The sequence below is a fragment of the Entelurus aequoreus genome, linkage group LG28 (genome assembly GCF_033978785.1).
Source record: "Entelurus aequoreus isolate RoL-2023_Sb linkage group LG28, RoL_Eaeq_v1.1, whole genome shotgun sequence".
Lineage (NCBI taxonomy): Eukaryota > Metazoa > Chordata > Actinopteri > Syngnathiformes > Syngnathidae > Entelurus > Entelurus aequoreus.
The window spans coordinates 17,589,301-17,611,847 of record NC_084758.1 but is presented as its reverse complement, the minus strand read 5'-3'; the positions used below and the strand labels follow the sequence as shown (position 1 = coordinate 17,611,847).

Below are 22,547 nucleotides of genomic sequence, written 5' to 3'. Positions count from 1 at the left end.
GTACTTGGTGCAAACTAACATTAGCAGTCACAGGGAAAAACATGCAAACTTTACACAGAAAGAGATAATTTAGGACGTATTTAGCCCTTTATATTCTGGTATTTAATTATTGCTAACTGTAAGCATGTTATTGTTATTATGTTAGCATAGTACTTTTAACATGCTACCATTTTGAGCTAGTTTAGCAAGTATTGTGCAGTTTATATTTTGAGATTTCCTTAATGCTAACTGTAAACATGCTATTGTTAGCATGTTTATGTTGTTGTACGCAACTCGTGTTAAATCCTTGTTGACGTCAACGTTAGCTTCACTAAGAGAACGTTTCCCATCCTCTCAGACCTCCTTGTGTGCGAGTCCTGAATTCCGCGTCCTGTGTGATACAAAACAGGATACTTCGGAATGTTTTTGCCCGTCCCATTTGAGACTTTAAGGACATTGCTTTATGACTTGTTAGTACAAGTACTTACTGTATGTTGCATAACGCGGTTATACATAATATACATTGACCAGATGAATGAAAACCTGTTTACATTTTAATTCACCCTTTTCCTTTCATCTATCTTTCCTCTCCTCCCTCCATTTGTAGAGTGATCTTTCACCTTAGCTTGTCAGGGAGGCTGCACTTAACTCCCACACACATTTGTAAGCTTGTTTAACATTCTAATATAAGTTTGAACATACAAAATTAGCTCAAAAGCTAGCATAAAATGTTAGCATGCTAATATCAGTACGCTTATATAGGAGACGTCAGCATACTTCAAAGATGGTGCCGAATATCAAAATCTATGATTTTTAGTTATAATCATACACAATTTGCTGAAAAAGGTGGCGTAAAACGTTAGCATGCTAACATAAGAGACGTTAGCATACTTCCAAGATCGCGCCAAGCAACAAAATCTATGATATTTAGGTTAAAACTATAGCATTTTAGCATGCTAATGTCATGCTAACATAAGAGACGTTAGCATACTTCCAAGATCGTGCCAAACAACAAAATCCATGATATTTAGGTTTAAACTGTAGCATGTTAGCATGCTAACATTAGCATGATAACATAAGAGACGTTGGCATACTTCCAAGATGGCGCCAAGAAAAGAAAAAATCATGATTTTTAGGTTCAAATATACAAATTTAGCTAAAAAGGTAGCATAAAATGTTAGCATGCTAACACAAGGGACGTTAGCATACTTCAAAGATGGTGACAAGCAGTGTTGAGTTAGTTACTGAAAACCAGTAACTAGTTACAATTACTAGTTACTTTATTTCAAAAGTAACTCAGTTACTAACTCAGTTACTTACACCAAAAAGTAATGCGTTACTGTGAAAAGTAACTATTTAGTTACTTCTTTTCCCCCCCCCTTTTTTTTAAGGCTCCCATTAATGCCCTTTTAGACTTCATTTCTGTACTGTTATTGCACTGGAGAATAATACAATGTGTTGATCAACTTGACATGCATTTGCATCACTCAACTCAGAAAGCAATGTGGTCTACATACAACACACAAACAATGTGGTCTACATACAACACACAAACAATGTGGTCTACATACAACACACAAACAATGTGGTCTACATACAACACACAAACAATGTGGTCTACAGACAACACACAAAGACAAAGATATGTTTCAAAGGGCCAGTTTATTTCAGGCCAGAAAAAATTGACAAAACTATTTTAAATAGCTGCAACATAATGGCACTTCAACTTTAACTCTAAGTAGATAGGATCTTTGATCCAAGACACAACTTACATTTAACTAAAATTTTATTTTCTTTGTGCTCGACAAAAGAAAAGTATTGAGAATGTCTCCATGTTAAAAAACTCGACTTCTGGCTTCACCATGATCTCTTGTTAGTTGTTATGAGAGTAGCGTATGTGTGTGTGGCCCTTTAAGATATGACAACATGTGAGGTGAGTGACGTCAGTGAGTGAGTGGGCGAGAGAGGTGAGGGAGCGGCGACAGTGAGTGTGTGCAGGTGTTCTAGCTTGGTGGATGGCTGCGTCCAATAAAGTCACAAAGTTGCAACAACCGCCGGTCTCGTCATTCACCCTCAGCTGTAAAGACCCTCTTCCGGGTAAAGTGAAGGTTGTTAGCCCCGAAGTACGGCTCTGGAGGAACTCTCCCCTGCGGGGAGGCGTGCTTTCCCCCACCCACAGAAAGCACGCCTCTTATTTTCCACCGGAGCGCTCCGATAAAACACACTCAGATCTTCTGTTTCTAGCTGATACTACATACAAATAACGTAAAATAACGCAGTAACGCATCATGCAGTAACGGTAACTGAGTTACTGCATATAAAAAATAACGCGTTAGATTACTAGTTTCCGCCGAAACTAACGGCGTTACAGTAACGCGTTACTTAGTAACGCGTTACTTAGTAACGCGTTAGTCCCAACACTGGTGCCAAGTATCAAAATCTATGATTTTTAGTTATAAACATACATTTTCTAAAAAGCTAGCATCAAATGTTAGCATGCTAGCATAAGAGACGTCAGCATACTTCCGAGATGGCGCCAAGTTTAAAAAAAAAATCTTATTTTAAATTAGCTTAAAAGGTAGCGTAAAACATTAGCATGCTAACATAAGGGAGGTTAGCATATTTCAAAGATGGCGCCAAGTGTCAAAATCTATGATTTTTAGTTATAAACATACATTTGCTAAAAAGCTAGCATCAAATGTTAGCATGCTAAAATTAGCATGCTAACATAAAAGACGTCAGCATACTTTCAAGATGGCGCCAAGTAAAAAAAAAAAAAAACATGATTTTTAGGTTAAAATATATATAATTAGCTAAAAATGTAGCATAAAACGTTAGCATGCTAACATAAAAGATGTTAGCATACTTCCGGCAAGTAAAAAAAAAAATCCTGATTTTTAGGGTAAAATATATATATATAATTAGCTAAAAATGTAGCATAAAACGTTAGCATAAGAGACATTAGCATACTTCCGGCAGGTAAAAAAAATCCTGATTTTTAGGTTAAAATATATATAATTAGCTAAAAATGTAGCATAAAACATTGGCATGCTAACATAAGAGACGTTGGCATACTTCCCTGATCGTGCCAAGCATCAAAATCCATGATTTTTAGGTTTAAACTGTAGCATGTTAGCATGCTAACGTTAGCATGCTTACATAAGAAACGTTAGCATACTTCCAGCAAGTAAAAAAAAAATCCTGGTTTTTAGGGTAAAATATATATATATATAATTAGCTAAAAATGTAGCATAAAACGTTAGCATACTAACATAGGAGACGTTAGCATACTTCCGGCAAGTAAAAAAAAAAAATCCTGATTTTTAGGTTAAAATATATATAATTAGCTAAAAATGTAGCATAAAACATTAGCATGCTAACATAAGAGACGTTAGCATACTTCCAAGATCTCGCCAAGCATCAAAATCCATGATTTTTAGGTTTAAACATACAAATGTAGTTAAAAAGCTACCATAAAATGTTAGCGTTTTAACGTTAGCATGATGACATAGGGCGAGTTAGCATCCTTCTGAGATGGCGCAATGAATCGCAGGAATGATAATTGAGCATGATATTCAATTAGAAGAGGCTTCATTTGTTTGAAAGACTTGTGACGCGAGAAGAAAAGTCACCTGATTGAAAGAAAAGAAAGACACTGCAGATGTGCTGTTGCGCAATCAGAGAGGTCAGAGTTGAATAAGCACTAATTCCCGAGTATTAGATCACACAAACAGAGACATTATTCAGCAAGCACACACACAAATCGCACAAATACTTCACAGAACTTTAAGTGCTTCCAGGCCTTTCACCATGAAGGACACAGACTGGAGAGACGTGCCTGGAGGCCACCCTCACAAATCCCACTGCAGTGGAATCTTGCAGGTAATTCCACTTGTGATGAATATTTGTCCACTGACTTGCTCCACTCTCGCTAAATGTGACTTTGTGACTTTGTGAAAGTCTCTTCTATTTGGAAATCATCAGTTGAGTTTGAGAGACAATCACACATGTAAAATGAGTCTTCCACTGTCAGCAGGTCTGTGATGTCCGGCCAAATAAGTCCATTAATACTAAAGTACATCATCTACTTTTTAATAAAACAGAGGAGGAGCAAAAACATGTGGCATCTTTTAAGAAATACTCTACGAGTGGGAGAAATATTCTTACAAGGCCTGGAAATGAAGAAAAAGGAAGAAAAAAAATGGAAAAACAAAGCAAAAGAAGACCTGGAAATGAAGAAAAATGGAAAAAAGACTAAAGGCTAGGAAATGAAAAAAAAAGGTAAGAAAAGAAGGCCTCAAAATTAATAAAAAGAAAATAAGGACTGGAAATGAGAAAAATTAGAAAAAAAAGGCCTGGAAATGAGGAAAAGGGGAAAAAGAAGGCTAGGAAATGAAAAAAAGGAAAGAAAACAAGGCCTCAAAATTAAGAAAAAGAAAAAAAGGACAGGAAACTAAGAAAAACAAGAAAAAAAGGCCAGGAAATGAAGAACAGGGGGGGGGGGTATAGGAAATGAAAAAAAGGCCTGGAAATTATGAAAAACAAGAAAAAAAGGCCTGGAAATGAAGAAAAAGGAAAAAAAAGAAAGAAAAACAAAGTTAAAGAAGACCTGGAAATGAAGAAAAATGGAAAAAAAGAAGGCTACGATATGAAAAAAAGGAAAGAAAAGAGGGCCTCAAAATTAAGAAAAAGAAAAAAAAGCCTGAAAATAAAGAAAAACGAGAAAAAAAGGCCAGGAAATGAAGAAAAGAGGGAAAAAAGTATAGGAAATGAAAAAAAGACCCGGAAATTAAGAAAAACAAAGCTAAAGAAGACCTGGAAATGAAAAAAAATTGAAAAAAGAAGGCTAGGAAATGATAAAAGGAAAGAAAAGAAGGCCTCAAAATTAAGAAAAATTAAAAAAAAAGCCTGAAAATTAAGAAAAACCTGAAAAAAAAGGCTTGGAAATGAAGAAAAAGGGGAGAAAAACAGGGAAAAAAAGCAAAACAATACCTGGAAATGAAAAAAAATGGAAAAAAGAAAGCCATGAAATGAAAAAAAGGAAAGAAAAGAAGGCCTCAAAATTAAGAAAAACAAAAAAAGGGCCTGAAAATGAAGAAAAACTAGCAAAAAAGGCCTGGAAATTAATAAAAAGGAAAAAAACAACAACAGAAAAACAAAGCAAAATAAGACCTGGAAATGAAGAAAAATGGAAAAAAGAAGGGTAGGAAATGAAAAGTAGAAAAGAAAAGAGGGCCTCAAAGTTAAGAAAAAGAAAAAAAAACGCCTGAAAATGAAGAAAAACTAAGAGAAAAAGGCCTGGAAATGATGAAAAAGGGGAAAAAACTCAGAAAAACATTGCAAAACAAGACCTGGAAATTGAGAAAATTGGAAAAAAGAAGGCTACGAAATTAAAAAAGGAAATAAAAGAAGGCCTCAGAATTAAGAAAAAGAAAAAAAAGGCCTGGAAATAAGAAAAACTAGAAAAAAATGCCTGGAAATTATGAAAAACGGGAAGAAAACAGATAAACAAAGCAAAAAAAGACCTGGAAATGAAGAAAAATGGAAAAAAGAAGGCTGGGAAATGAAAAAAATGAAAGAAAAGAAGGCCTCAAAATTAAGAAAAAGAAAAAAGGCCTGGAAATGAAGAAAAAAAAAAAAAAAGGCCTGGAAATTAAGAAAAATTAAAAAAAAAAGCTAGGAAATGAAAAAAAGGAAAGAAAAGAAGGCCTCAAAATTAAGAAAAAGAAAAAAAAGGCCTGGAAATTAAAAAAACAAGAAAAAAAAGGCCTGGAAATGAAGAAAAGGAAGAAAAAAACAGAAAAACAAAGCAAAAGAAGACCTGGAAATGAAGAACAATGAAAAAAAAGAAGAAAAAAGGCCTGGAAATGAAGAAAAAAAAGGCCTGGAAATTAAGAAAAAAAAAAAAAAGGCCTGGAAATGAAGAAAAACACACAAAAAAAGGCCTGGAAATGAAGAAAAAGGAAAAAATAACAGAAAAACAAAGCAAAAGAAGACCTGGAAATGAAGAACAATGAAAAAAAGAAGGCTAGGAACTGAAAAAAGGAAATAAAATAGGGCCTCAAAATTAAGAAAAAGAAAAAAAAACGCCTGAAAATGAAGAAAAACAAGAAAAAAAGGCTTGGAAATTAAGAAAAAGGGGAAAAAAATGAAAAACAAAGCAAAAGAAAACCTGGAAATGAAGAAAAATGAAAAAAGAAGGCTAAGAAATGAAAAAAAGAAAGAAAAGAAGGACTCAAAAGTAAGAAAAAGAAAAAAAATGCCTCGAAATAAGAAAAATAGAAAAAAAAGGCTTAGAAATGAAGAAAAAGGGGCAATAACAGAAAAACTAAGCAAATTAAGACCTGGAAATGAAGAAAAATGGAAAAAAGAAGGCTGGGAAATGAAAAAAACCCACAACGTACGTTCTCTATATCAAACACTTGCCTCTGAATTTACTGTTTTCTAATGTTGTAAAAATGCGGACAATAAATATTACATTTCTGTCAATGAAGATTTGCGTCAACCTTACGTGTTGCCTTCATTACAACACTTATATACGGCTTTTCCTTTTTTGCGGCTCCAGACAGATTTGTTTTTCATATTTTTGGTCCAATATGGCTCTTTTAACGTTTTGGGTTGCCGACCCCTGACCTATTTAAAAGAATGATGTGATCTACTGTATCGAAGGCAGCACGAGGATCCAGCAGAAACAAAACTGACCAACCTGAGATCGTTCACCATCTTTAAAAGGGCAGCGCACCCTAAAACCCGACTAAAACTTTTCTAAAATATTGCATTTATTAAAAAAAAAAATCTAACAGTTGTTTAAAAGCTATTTTTTCCAAAATTTTACTTGAAAATTGCAAGTTTGATACGAGTCTGTAATTATTCAAACTGTCAGCATCCACATTGCTCTTCTTTAGCAGGGGCCTCACCACCGCAGTTTGAAAAGCGAGTGATTTAAGATGTTTAAAACTGGTTGGTGTTAAGAATTCTCCATGTTTATATAAGTTTCCAGATACTTTTATTTTGAAGCATTCCTTGACAGTGTCACTTCCGCTTCCTGTTTGACTTGCGTTAACGTGTGGTAACTTGTTCTCTCGATTACGTTCAGCCAGTGCTCCAGTCTTTGACCATGTGAGTATTTTGATGATTGTATAAGACTCATTTAGACTATTTATATACATTACTGTGTTTGTGTAACGTCTAGTAGTGTTTTAAGAACATTATTTGTGCTGTGTTGTTAAGAAGCTACCAGCTAATATCTCACTGTTAAGGCTTGCATTGCTGCTGCTAATGTGGCTAGCTCACACATGCTAATGTGACAGCTTGTTTGTGCATTTATGTTTTCTAATCTTTATATTATTTTAATATATACTTTAAACATAACGTTGTGGTCAAAAGTTTACATACACTTATAAAGAACATAATGTCATGGCTGTCATGAGTTTCCAATCATTTCTACAACTCTTATTTTTTTTATGATAGAGTGATTGGGGTCAGGCTTGTCCCTGACAGTTTGGTCATGTTTTAGTTTTCCCTCTGTGTCTGTCTTTATTTCCTGTCAGCGCTCTTATTTTGTCTTTATTTCCTGCTTGTATCCCTGAGTGCTTTTTCCCCTTAGCTGTGGCTGATTGGCACCTGGCGACACCTGGTGTCAATCAGCCAGTTGCTATTTAGACCTGCTTTGTCCTCCAGTCAGTGCTGGATTATAATAGTTTCTACCTGTTGATTGTCATTATGATTGTCAATGTTATTATTAATACTTGTCGTTGTAGCTGTGCCTACTTCTGTTCCCTCTGCTCATGTCATAGTTCCTTCGTGTCACAGTAAGTGTTTTTGTTTCTTGTCCACAGTTAGCCTTTGCGCTAGTTTTTGTTCATAGCCAAGTTTGTTCTCCGCCTTGTGCGCGCCTTTTGTTTGTTCTTGTTTTAGTGTTAAATTAAATCATGTTTTCCTGTACCAAGCCTGCCGTCTCTGCATCTTGGGGTTCGTCACCTACACAATGTGACAATTGGAGTACATACTTTGTTGGTCACAAAAAAACATTCATGAAGTTCTGACCACAGAACTGTCCTCCAGAAGGTCTTATCTTTGTCTATGTGATGTCAGATGAAACAAAAATTGAGCTGTTTGGTCACAATACCCAGCAGTGTGTTTGGAGGAGAAAAGGTGAGGCCTTTAATCCCAGGAACACCATCCTACCATCAAGCATGGTGGCGGTAGTATTATGCTCTGGGCCTGTTTTGCTGTCAATGGAACTGGTGCTTTACAGAGAGTAAATGGGACAATGAAAAAGGAGGATCACCTCCAAATTCTTCAGGACAACCTCAAATCATCAGCCCTTGGGCGCAGTTGGGTGTTCCAACAGGACAATGACCCCAAACACATGTCAAAAGTGGTAAAAGAATGGCTAAATCAAGCTAGAATTAAGGTTGTAGAATGGCCTTCCCAAAGTCCTGACTTTGAACGTGTGGACAATGCTGAAGAAACAAGTCCATGTCAGAAAACCAACAAATTTAGCTGAGCTGCACCAATTTTGTCAAGAGGAGTGGTCAAAAATTCAACCAGAAGCTTGTGGATGGCTACCAAAAGCGCCTTATTGCAGTGAAACTTGCCAAGGGACATGTAACCAAATATTAACATTGCTGTATGTATACTTTTGACCCAGCACATTTGCTCACATTTTCAGTAGACACATAATAAATTCATAAAAGAACCAAACTTCATGAATGTTTTTTTGTGACCAACGAGTATGTGCTCCAATCACTCTATCACAAATAAGAGTTGTAGAAATGATTGGAAACTCTAGACAGCCATGACATTATGTTCTTTACAAGTGTATGTAAACTTTTGAACACGACTGTATCTATAGGCATACGACAGTTTGTTTATTTAGATAACATAAATATTAAGTATTTTACTTGTGTATTACAGATACTAACCTAACCAAAAGTATGGCTGTGTATACTCCAATATGCACCGTTGAAGTCGATGAGTCCAACTGATGACCGTGTGTTCTCTGACCGGAACACCAAAGTGGTAAATATCCTAATAAACCAGTCTCAGAGTTTAATACTCAACAGTTGGAATTGAATCTACTAGCAATATAAAATATAATATTTACGTATAATATATACCGTATTTTTCGGACTATAAGTCAGTTTTTTTCATAGTTTGGTCAGGGGTGCGACTTATACTCATGAGCGACTTATGTGTGAAATGATTAACACATTACCGTAAAATATCAAATATTATTTTGCTCATTCACGTAAGAGACTAGACGTATAAGATTTTATGGGATTTAGCGATTAGGAGTGACAGATTGTTTGGTAAACGTATAGCATGTTCTATATGTTATAGTTATTTGAATGACTCATACCATAATATGTTACGTTAACATACCAGGCACGTTCTCAGTTGGTTATTTATGCCTCATATAACGTACACTTATTCAGCCTGTTCACTATTTATTTTAAATTGCCTTTCAAATGTCTATTCTTGGTGTTGGATTTTATCTAATAAATTTCCTCAAAAAATGCGACTTATACTCCAGTGCGACTTATGTTTTTTTCCTTCTTTATTATGCATTTTCGGGAGGTGCGACTTATACTCCGAAAAATACGGTACTATATATATTATATACTGATATATTATATTATTATATTATATTTTTATGGTGTCATTCCCAGGCCGGATTTGGCGCCCAGGCCGCCAGTTGAACAGCCCTGCCATAAACCTTATTACATGACTTTATAAAACATTTTATTTTATTGTTTTTCATGCAATATTTCTTACGTAAAAGTGTGTTCTTTTTAAAAAGCATGTTACGAGTTAAGACGGTGGTGTTTTTGGGGACCGAGCATCCATCAGTGGCGTTTCTCACCTAGGCCTTTAGTGATGTCTTACTTAGTCCGACTTCACCTCTCAAAATACCGTAAATGATGTCACCACATGGACACGGCTGGAGATACTATACAGAAACACACTTGCACACTACTGCGCATTGAATCACCTCAACAGTGTACAAACGGGGCTATTTTTCGGCGCATTTAACATTCAATAAACCCGCTTCAGCAATTAAAACATCTCACGTGGTACTGTCAAAATTTAAATAATTGTATAAAACAAATAAAACATGAAAGAATTAAAAAATCTAATATTTGAACTCACAATTTGTAGCACCCATCTGACGCTGTGTAAGCCAGTGGTACCGTCGTAGTAGTCGGTTGATTCGTGTGAAAGTGGCGAGTACCGTATTTTTCGGAATATAAATTGCTCCGGAGTATAAATCGCACCGGCCGAAAATGCATAATAAAGAAGGAAAAACACATACATAAGGCGCACTGGAGTATAAGTCGCATTTTTTGGGGGAAATTTATTTGATAAAATCCAACACCAAGAATAGACATTTGAAAGGCAATTTAAAATAAATAAAGAATAGTGAACAACAGGCTGAATAAGTGTACGTTATATGAGGCATAAATAACCAACTGAGAAGGTGCCTGGTATGTTAACGTAACATATTATGGTAAGAGTCATTCAAATAACTATAACATATAGAACATGCTATACATTTACCAAACTGTCACTCCTAATCGCTAAATCCCATAAAATCTTATACGTCTAGTCTCTTACGTGAATGAGCTAAATAATATTTGATATTTTACGGTAATGTGTTAATAATTTCACACATAAGTCGCTCCTGAGTATAAGTCGCACCCCTGGCCAAACTATGGAAAAAAAACTGCGATTTATAATCCGAAAAATACGGTAAACCGTTTTGGCGCTGGTGTGCCAAAATGTGATTGCCTGCCAAAAATGTATTTCCTTTCGAGGGAGCGCGCACCGCTCGCTAAACCTGCATTGCTTGGCTTTGTCTGTCCACAGCAGATTACCAGGTGTAAGACAAACACTTTATCTTGGTGCTTATTGTACCGGTGAGTTTTCTGTGGCTTTCTATGGCTCGTATGGTTCCGGTGCCGCTTCCTGTTTTCTTGTGATTGGATACTCACTTGCGGTCATGGATTGACCAAATATGCCTGATAAGCACTCCAGCAAATCAATAAAATCAACAAAGCTCACCTTTGTGCATTCACGCACAGCATAAAACATTTGGTGGACAAAATGAGACAAAGGAGTGGCATAAAACAGGTCTTTCTGTGGCAGCATCGGAGAAAGTTGTACATGTAAACAAACTACGATGAGTTCAAGGATTAGTAGGACAAAACGGTCTTCTTTCGTGTATCGTCTTCATATGTCCATCTTCGTGTCGTGTAGCCACTCCCTCGTCTCAGGTCCCACTTGGAAGAGGCCCTCCTCTGAAGGTGGTCTATGACAAAACGGTGCTTGCCAAATACTCATCAGTGAAGCATGTTTAATATAAACAGTTGGATTTCTAACAATTAGGAAGGTTTGTGTCATGTTTGTTCTCCAACAGAAAATATATTAAAACAAAAAAAATTTTTTTTTTCTTCATCTTTTTCCATTTTCACACATTTCTGAAAGAGGTCCAGGGAACCACTAGGGCGGCAGATACTCACTTGGGACTCCCAAGTGAGTATCCATTTACAGCATTAGGCTAGCTAGAAGGCCTTACTGACAACAACTCCTGATCTGATTGGATATCGCAATTGTCCATCAACTATATGTGTCCGTTTACTTACAGTGCAAAGACGCCCGCATTGTTGATTCTGAAGGCCCCGGGCAGACTTGGTACAGCATGGCAACGTAAGCTAGCTGAATTCTGATTGGATATTAAACTCTAACCTAAAAAGGAGCATAATAGGACATGAAAAGAATATGAATACTTTGAGATATTTAGGGAAAGTAAATAAAAAATTACTGTTATCTTTAATTATGATCATGATTTCTGGTTCTGTTAGGCCAGCAGAGAAGGCCTTGCTGGCCCTGACGGTATACCACTAGCATCCATTAAATTGATTTGAATTAATTTCATTGATTAGAGATGCAAGTGTTTTGAGTTAAGAGCTCTGTTACAGAACCAAATAAGCTCGTAATTTGAGGAACTACTGTACTATTTCTAATCATTTGTATTTTTAGTTCTTGAACAGCTCAGCCAGCTGATATAAATTAGACTGGAGGGCTTATTATTATTACACTTTAGCCGCCGGTTTTCATTTCCCAATCAAGTTTAATCATAAAAACAAACTGTTGCTATTATGAAGTGAAACTGGTTCCTAAAGGTTCTGGCGGGCCCACGCACTTAAGTCCAGGATGTGGTCTCTCAGAGGACTATTAGGTTTTAGAGACTTGAGAGAAGTCCGCTGTGTTGTCATGACTAAAATGAGCCATCTTCTAATGGGACCATTACACGCTCCCTTATTACCTTCCCCAGCCAGAGGCGGCACATACAGTATATTCGTTTGGATGTCAGGAAGAAAAACGCCACCTTCTTATTGCCTTGGACCGGTGTTCTGGACCGGGCTAAACTTGGGTCGACATTAAGGGAGTTGCAAGGGAAAAGGCTCACAAGTGGTCAAGCTGCCGCACTTAAGCGTAATTATGTGTCGTGTTGTCATGGCCGCCTTTGAGCCTTACACTTGGAGGACTCTGTCGCGCCAGAGAGCTGTCTGGGTGAATAGACACACACTTGCACCAGGACACACACACACACACACACACACACACACACACACACACACACACACACACACACACACACACACACACACACACACACACACACACACACACACTTTCTTGTATTTCTTACCTTCTTGAGACCTTCGAAAAATGCCTACCTCTTTAGGACCAGCCTCTCCAGATATATAAAGAAGTGTATTTACAACATTAATAATATATACATACTATGCAAATATAAAAAAGCTTGTTGTGAAAAATGAGTTGGAATTTCACAAGAAAAAGGTCACAATTTCACAAGAAAAACTTAGAATTTTGGCAGTATTATAATATAAGTCGTCATTTTACTCAACGCAAGTCAAAATTTTACAAGAAACTAAACATTTGTGCAATATTATGATAAAAGTTGGAATTTTACTCAACAGTCTCAATTTTACAAGAAAAGCTTAACATTTTGGCAATTTTATGAAAAGAGTCGTAATTTTACTCGACAAAAGTCACAATTTTATAAGAAAACTTTACAATTTTGGCAATATTATAACAATAATCGGAATTTTTGCTTGGCAAAATGATGACAAAAGTCATAACTTTACAAAAAAAATGTCACTATTTTACAAGAACACGAAAAATGGCAATATTGTGATAAAAGTCAGAATTTTATATGACAAATGTCACCATTTTGCTTTAAAAAGTAATAATTTTACATCTAAAAGTAAATAATTTTACGATAAAATATTGCAATGTTACAGAAACAGAAAGAATGTGAGAAATTGTTCCCAATTTTATAAGAAAAAAGTCGACAGATTGTGAGAAAAAGACTGCTTTTAGTTCATCTGTTTTTATTTATTTTATTTTTTTTTGTTTTTAATTGTTTTTTAATCTTCATTATTTACTTCAAGTTATTACAGAATGTCTCTATATACATATTTATTTATTTTTTTAAATTAATTTTGGCCAGAGGGCATTTCACACTTATTTCATATGTTGGCCAGAAGGGGAGCACTTTTAAACCCGACACACAGTCAATTTGAAAAATCACTCCTTTTTTGGACCACCCTAATTTTGATAGATTTCACCACCAGGGGTGCTAATGAGACATTCTCTATTAGATGCAATGGTTTTCCGTATTGGGACCGTGATTTATGTCCCAACTTGTTCACACCTCCTCATATGGAAGCTACTTTTCCTTGTTGATGTCTCAAGAAGGGTAGAAATACAAAAACACACAAACAAACACACACACACCTGAGCACACACATGCCAGAGGAGCGTCGTGTAATGGTGCTTTTAAAGGCAAGTGAGGAGTCCAAGCTTTTCTTCTTTTTCCTCCACTGTGAGGAAGGTGGGAGGGAGGATGAAAACTAAATATTATTAGAGTAGTTCTTAAATGTAGCCACATGCTTCAAGTTTTTAGTCGCCTCTCCTTTCTCTTTCAGAGCATTTTAATTTACTCCGTTTAAGACAAAAATAATGTAGAATAATGAGAACAATAATAATAACTCGATGAGGCAATTCCTGAAGGAATTGCATGTGAATGCTCCAATGCGGAAGCTGAACTGAAATTCTGAAATAATGTAGTATGAATGTAAGAATAGTTTGACTGTTGGAATGGTTTGAATGTTAAAGAGTTTGAATTTCCAGGAAAACCGGAATTTGGTTTGGAACTTGGGAAATTGTTAGTTTAAATGTCCAGGGTGAGTGGAATGTGTTGATGTTGGAATGGTTTGAATAGGTGGAAAAATGATATCCGGGAATTTTTTAAATAATTGTTGAAAGAGAGCACACAATTCCTGGAGAGGCTGAATATTTTGAAATTGGAGCGGTTTGAATCGGATGAAAAATGTAGTAGTTGTGGAACTTTGAAAAACGTTGCTCTCATTTCAATGGGAATTTTATTAAAATTTGGCAATTCCGGGAAAAAGAGGGAATTTTTTTGAAAATGGTCAAAAGCTTGAATGTTCTGAATGAGTTGAAATGGTTGGTGTTGGAATTTTTCAAAACGGTCGACAAATGTTGAAGTCGTAACATTTTTAATTGAGGAATGGTATAACGGAATTTATGGAAAATCAGGAATTTTTCCAGTTCAAAAAACAACTTTGTTTTTGGTCCTGATTAAGAGGAATGTTTGGACAGTGGAACGGTTGAAGTGGGTTGAAAAATGTGAGGAGTAGTCACCAGAAAAACATTTTTTTTTAACTTAAAACAGGAAAACCGTAATTTGGTTCGGAACTTGGGAAATTTTAAGTTTGAATGTCAAGTATGAGTGGAATATGTTGAAGGTGGAATGGTTTGAATCGGTTGAAAAATGTGGAAATGGTTGAAGTTTGAAAAATGGCCAATTCATTTTGAATGTGAAAAATGCCCCGAAAAACCTGGAATACCGTATTTTTCGGACTATAAGTCACAGTTTTTTTCATAGTTTGGCCGGGGGTGCGACTTATACTCAGGAGCGACTTATGTGTGAAATTATTAACACATTACCGTAAAATATCAAATAATATTATTTAGAAGCGACACAGAGGAAGAAGATTTCATGGGATTTAGCGATTAGGAGTGACAGATTGTTTGGTAAACGTATAGCATGTTCTATATGTTAGTTATTTGAATGACTCTTACCATAATATGTTACGTTAACATACCAGGCACGTTCTCAGTTGGTTATTTATGCCTCATATAATGTACACTTATTCAGCCTGTTGTTCACTATTCTTTATTTATTTTAAATTGCCTTTCAAATGTCCATTCTTGGTGTTGGGTTTTATCAAATAAATTTCCCCAAAAAATGCGACTTATACTCCAGTGCGACTTATGTTTTTTTCCTTCTTTATTATGCATTTTCGGCCGGTGTGACTTATATTCCGGAGCAACTTATACTCCGAAAAATAAGGTACTTGGAAATCTGGGAATTTTTAGAATTTGTCAAGGGAAAGCCCACGATTCCCGAAAAGGCTGAACAGTTTGAGGTTGGAACGGTTTGAATGGAATGAAAAATGTGGAAGGTAGAGCGCGCCAAAATCTGAAGAAGAAGAATAAATAGATGAATTTTGGTGTAGAAAGCCATGTGTGTGAATTTATAAATGGTTGATTTATATAGGCTAGTAACTAGCCTATATAAATCAACCATTTATAAATACACATCAGTAGGCTAAATGAACCTCTTCAACATACATGTGTGTGAATGCTTTGGAGCCTTCACACAATTAAAGCTACGAGCAGTGTTGAAGGGGCCCTCGCCCACGTTGCACCGCAGGGTTTACGCGAGTCGGCCGGCATTGACCCATCACCAAAATATAAAGTTTTTCGCCATACATGACGCGCCTGCAAAGTTTGGGGACTTTTCGTGCATGTTAAAGGCCTCAAAAAGGCGTCCAAACATTTAGAAACCCCCCCAGCAATTTCAATAGGAGATTGCTTGGTCCCTCATTAAATAAAATTAAAAAAAAAAAAAAAAATCACAACAAAACCACTTCAAACCATCATCATTATTTGTAGCAATTAGGATCAATTAAGATCTGAACTTGTGAAACCAAGTTAACATTTCGTGTTTTGTGGCGAATCATCAAAACAAAGTTTGGCGCCAGGCCACGCCCACTTCCTGTCATTTGCAAAACATTCTTTGCAATTTATCAGTTTAGTATCCGTCTCTGATCACGTCGAGTGCAGACATGACAGATTGGTGATGGCGTGGGGCAGTTTTTGCCGCGAGGCTGTGCCCCCATCGGCCACTTCCGGGTGTCATCATGGTCATTTCTACCAAATATGATCAAGATCTGAATTTGTGGAGCCCAGTTGTTAACGTTTCGTGTTTTGTGGCGAATCATCGGAGCCAAGTTCGGCGCCATGCCACGCCCACATCTTATGGCGTAGGCAAAATTTGTTCTCAATTTATCATCACCTCAATGTGTGGTGTTTGTAAGTTTAACCGCGACTCATTTGGTCAAAGTCCCGAAAAAAAACAAAGAAGAACACTTCCTGTTCGTTTTTCAGGTGTGGGTTCCTGAGACTTTTATGTGCGTCCTGTCATGATAGATGTCTCCTGCGATTTTCGTGTTGATAAATGAAACTGGTAGGAGGCGTTATTTTTTTTAGATGCCGCTAGAGAGCCAAATTTTTTAATGGAATTTTCGGGACCCCCAAAATATGAATGTGTTCACCATACCTGACGCACCTGCAAAAATTGGGATTTTTTGTGCATATCAATGGCCTCAAAAAGGAGTCCAAATGTATAAAAAAAAAAAAAACGCAACAATTTCAATAGGGCCCTTGCGACTCTCGCTCCGCTGTTCTGGCCCTAAAAAAATAAAATAAAATGAAATGAAATAAAACAAACAAAAAAACCCCACAGCAATTATAATAGGGTACTTGCGGCTCTTGCGCTGCTGTTCTGGCCCTAAAAAAAATACTAAAATAAAATTTAAATTAAATAAAACAAAAACAAAAACACAGCAATTTCAATAGGGTACTTGCAACTCTTGCTCCGCTGTTCTGGCCCTAAAATTAAAAAAAAAAAAAAAAAAAAAAAAAGAAATTAAATGAATTAAATGAAATTAAATTAAATAAAACAAACAAAAATAAAACCCCACAGCAATTTCAATAGGGTCCTTGCGGCTCTTGCTCCGCTGTTCTGGCCCTAAAAAAAATAAAAAAATGAAATTAAATGAAGTAAAACAACAAAAAAAACCACAGCAATTTCAATAGGGTCCTTGCGACTCTTGCTCTGCTGATCTGGCCCTAAAAAAATAAATTTAAATTAAATTGAATTGAATTAAATTAAATAAAACAAACAAAAAAAAACCCCATAGCAATTTCAATAGGGTCCTAGCGGCTCTTGCTCCGCTGTTATGGCCCTAAAAAAAAAGAAATGAAATTAAATTAAATTAAATTAAAAAAAAAACAGCAATTTCCATAGGGTCCTTGCGACTCTTACTCCGCATTTCTGGCCCTAAATTTTTTTTTAACAATTAAATTCAATAAAACAAAACAAAAAAACCCCACAGCAATTTCAATTGGGTCCTTGCGGCTCTTGCTCCGCTGTTCTGGCCCTAAAAAAATAAATTTAAATGAAATTGAATTGAATTAAATAAAATAAAATAAAAAATAAAAAAACCCATAGCAATTTCAATAGGGTCCTTGCGGCTCTTGCTCCGCTGTTCCGGCCCTAAAAAAAAAGAAATGAAATTAAATTAAATAAAATAAAAAAAATTAAAAAAAACAGCAATTTCCATAGGGTCCTTGCGACACTTACTCCGCATTTCTGGCCCTAAATTTTTTTTTAACAATTAAATTCAATAAAACAAACAAAAAAAAAATACACAGCAATTTCAATTGGGTCCTTGCGGCTCTTGCTCCGCTGTTCTGGCCCTAAAAAAATAAAAAATAAAATAAAACAAAACAATTTTGTTCTTATGGCGAACCATGAGAACAAAGTTTGGCGCAACGACACGCACAAATCCTGTTACTTGCAAAACATTCTTTGCCAATTTATCATCACCCATTAGAAGACAAAAACCAAGATGGCCGACTTTCTGTTACTTTTCAGGTGTGGGTTCCTGAGACTTTTATATGCGTCCCGTCATGATAGACGTCTCCTTCGATTTTCGTGTCGATACGTGAAACTGGTTGAAGGGACTCATTTTTTCTCATTTTAAAGGTGGCGCTAGAGAGACAAATTTGAAATTTTCGGGACTTGTCAGCAGAACAAATTTTTAATTTTTTAATGTAGTGAATTTCAAATAAGAATATTACCTTATTACTGTTCTAATTTTTAAATGTTTTTATTTTATGTCAGTGTTCCTAGATCCCTTTTTGCTACTTGAGGTGGTTTCAATGAAGAACAAGTGAAAATAAACAAAAAACAGAACTGATTAACCAATTAGGGGAACTTCCTGGTGTAGCCAGCCAATCAGAAGCAAGCATTAAATGATTGCTTTCCACACCACAACAAAAATCCCGCCAATTCGTCGCATCTTTCCCACTGCATAGTACTCTGTCTCCAATTGGCCCTCTTAGGCCCCGCCCCTACTTTTTCCCCAAATCCACCACCTGCAGCTCGTTGGGTGATTGGCCCCCTGCTGCGTTTCACTGTGTTGTGTGTTCACTCCACAGAAAACAAAGTCACCACTCGCACTCGTCGCCGTGTTTGCAGAAGAAGTACTCAAGCTAATTTGTAATTTGGCGTTGTGCGTCGCGAAATGACACCAAAGCCGGGCTAATCTGAGGAGCGGAAACCACCATGGAGGTTAATGGAGGTGAGTGTTGTGTTAGCGTGCTCAATGGCAGTATTACAAACACTCCTGCATATAATTTGATGCCACTCAAGTTGGTGTGTAATCGTGATAATTAATAGTCACTGTTTTTTGTTTTTTATTGGCCTCTCCAGCTTCTCAGGCAAATCATATAGTTGATGTAGATGCCCATACAAACTTACTTTACAAAAGAGAAGTGTGGGATACTTCTCTTGTTGCCTTATTTGTATTTGACTTTATTAAATGCATTTATAAGTTAAAGTTAAAGTACCAATGATTGCCACACACACACACACTAGGTGTGGTGAAATGTGTCCTGCATTTGACCCATCCCCTTGTTCACCACCTGGGAGGTGAGGGGAGCAGTGGGCAGCAGCGGTGGCCGCGCCCGGGAATAATTTTTGGTGATTTAACCCCCCATTCCAACCCTTGATGCTGAGTGCCAAGCAGGGAGGTAATGGGTCCCATTGTTATAGTCTTTGGTATGACTCTGCCGGGGTTTGAACTCACAACCTACCGATCTCAGGGCGTACACTCTAACCACTAGGCCACTGAGTAGGTCAGGTAGGTTATGTTATCATTTGGTGCAGCCGGGCCGGAGCAGGAGGGAATAGAAAGAGGAAAAAAAGGAAGACAGAGGGGGGAATTGTGGGGACAAGAGGGGGATAAGACAGAGACAAAAGCAAACACAACAAGAACCACAACAATAGAGCAACATCAGCAAATAGGATATGTACACATATGATGGTAAAAGTGATAGCAAAGAAGCAGTTATTGAAATGAATAATAATACAGAAATGAGAATGAGCATTATTACACTACAAATGGATCAATACAAATACCAATAGAAATAGCACTATTGATAATGAATAATACCAATAATTTACCTCTATCAACAATACAGTTGTTCAAATGCAACAATACAAATATGTAATAACTACATATACAAAAGAAAGCAGATAAATGGAGGGGAAGAAAGAGAAGCAACCTATATTAACCTTGTAGATTGTTATAGTAACAATAGGTTAAGCTTTGTCAGTGTGCCATGTGTAACCCAGTTTACCCTAGGGTAACAACGTTAATTTATGTTTGATGAAAAGTGATTATATGCATGAGTGTGTATGTATGTATATGTACTTGTATATGTACAGAATGTACTAGTCAGTTTAAATTGCTGTGGTGTAATGTTTTAAATGACCACTAGGGCCAGTGTCAATTTTTGGGTTTTTTCAAACCGCCCTGCTTAAAGTTGGAGTTTCTTTGTTTCGGTCGGTTTTCAACATATTTTAGCTCACTTAACCTTGATTCAGAACTGCGTTAAGCCTCCCAAGCCCCGAAAAAATGTGTTAAGTCGTGTATTATTTTTTTACTTTCATCGCTTGAAATTCAACAGTTTCAGACCCATCCATAGATATAGTTTGTATATATTTGTCTTTTGTTTTGTTTTATGCTGTTTTTGTGAAAAAACAAACAAAAAAACAGATGTGTAAGTTACCCATGCCTTGGATACTAATACACCTCCATACCATCACAGATGCTGGCTTTTCAACTTTGAGCCTAGAACAATCTGGATGGTTCTTTTCCTCTTTGTTCCGGAGGACACGAGGTCCACAGTTTTCAAAAATTATTTGAAATGTGGACTCGACAGACCACAGAACACTTCTACACTTTGCATCAGTCCATCTTAGATGAGCTCTGGCCCAGCGAAGCCGGCGGCGTTTCTGGGTGTTGTTGATAAATGGCTTTCGCTTTGCATAGTAGAGTGTTAACTTGCACTTACAGATGTAGCGACGCACTGTAGTTACTGACAGTGGTTTTCTGAAGTGTTCCTGAGCCCATGTGGTGATATCCTTTACACAGTCGCTTTTTGATGCAGTACCGCCTGAGGGATCAAAGGTCACGGGCATTCAATGTTGGTTTTCAGCCTTGCTGCTTACGTGCAGTGATTCTCGGAACCTTTTGATGATATTACGGACCGTAGATGGTGAAATCCCTAAATTCCTTGCAATAGCTGGTTGAGAAATGTTCTTAAACAATTAAATGCAGTAAATAACATTTTATTGTCATTTTACAGGACAATAAAAGGCCGGACAAACAGATTTAAGAGTACTTTTTACCCGAGAGCAATAGTGTCGCTGAACACAAGACAAGAATGACTGTGCATGTGAGCTGTGTGCTTGGTATTTTTATGTATTTTTATCTATATGTTTTTGTGTTATTATGAATTTGCACTAAATTAGTTTTGCTTACAATTTCGTTGTACAATGACAATAACGATATATTCTTATATCATCTATTATATAAGTGTTTGATGAGCATTCCTCAACTTTCTCAATCTTTTGTGCTACTTGTGCCAGCTTTTTTGAAACATGTTGCAGGCATCAAATTCCAAATGAGCTAATATTTGCAAAAAATAACAGTTTTCCAGTTTGAACGTTAAATATATTGTCTTTGCAGTCTATTCAATTGAATATAAGTTGAAAAGGATTTGCAAATCATTGTATTTTGTTTTTATTTACCATTTACACAACGTGCCAACTTCACTGGTTTTGGGTTTTGTATATAACCAGTGTTCTAATCCTAATACATTTATGTCATAGAAGTGCAAACATAAGTTAACCAGTGCCAACTTTGAAAAAAGTTACCCCCTTATTGTTTCCATTGATTTTTCTAATGTGCGAGTGAGGACATTAGCATTAGCGACACGCGTGAGCCTCATGCTCTTTGACAGGCCGCAGCTCAAACAGCAGGGAAGAAAACCTCGGGGCAGACCTAAGCATCTCTGACGGGGGCTTTAATTTCCCATCATGCCAGAGGGCACCTGGGGATCCTCAAGGGAAGGAGGGCAAAACTTGGGTTAGACATTGGAGGCGTGTGGAAGTGAACGGTCGGTACATTTTCACACATGCTTGGAATAACACTAGTGACTAGCAGGCGGGGAGAAGGATTTTTAATAAAAGGGCAGAGGGACTACATGCAGTTAAGAAAATAGTTTCACATTTCTTTTATGTGTTTGTGACATTCTGTCTTTACAAACATAAAAATGATCGACACCGTAACACTACTCATTTATGAATTTTTTTATTTTTGTGATGATTAAAGCTGCTCTTTGTGATCAACTTTATTGTACTGAAGTAAGAAAGCCGCTACTTTTGGAATAATACGACTTAAGTAGAAGTAAAAAGTAGTCATCAAAATAATTGAGTAAAAGTAATTATTCTGTGAAAATACGACTCAAGTTTTGAGTAACTTGTGAGTAACTTATGATTTATTTAGTAGCTACTTTGTAATGGTTCTTGGACTACAGTTGTAGTTTATGTGAGCGTGTGTAAAACATAAAAATCATGTACAAAACCAAAAACCAGTGAAGTTGGCACGTTGTGTAAATGGTAAGTAAAAACAGAATACAATGATTTGCAAATCCTTTTCAACTTATATTCAATTGAATAGACTGCAAAGACAATATATTTAACGTCCGAACTGGAAAACGTTATTTTTTGCAAATATTAGCTCATTTGGAATTTGATGCCTGCAACATGTTTCAAAAAAGCTGGCACAAGTGGCAAAAAAGACTGATAAAGTTGAGGAATGCTCATCAAACACTTATTTGGAACATCCCACAGGTGAACAGGCTAATTGGGAACAGGTGGGTGCCATGATTGGGTATAAAAGCAGCTTCCATGAAATGCTCAGTCATTCACAAGGACGGGGCGAGGGTCACCACTTTGTGGACAAATG

The 22,547-nt window shown here is 36.5% G+C and overlaps 1 protein-coding gene across 1 annotated transcript in view; it reads left to right on the top strand.

The window, feature by feature from the left end:
- The first annotated feature begins 17,829 nt into the window (after positions 1 to 17,829).
- slit3 (slit homolog 3 (Drosophila)) overlaps positions 17,830 to 22,547 on the top strand; it is a 672,803-nt gene continuing 668,085 nt past the window's right edge. The window contains 1 exon segment of the mRNA XM_062039879.1: positions 17,830 to 18,812. Within this exon segment, the coding sequence (XP_061895863.1) occupies positions 18,807 to 18,812 (6 nt within the window). The 5' untranslated portion in view covers positions 17,830 to 18,806.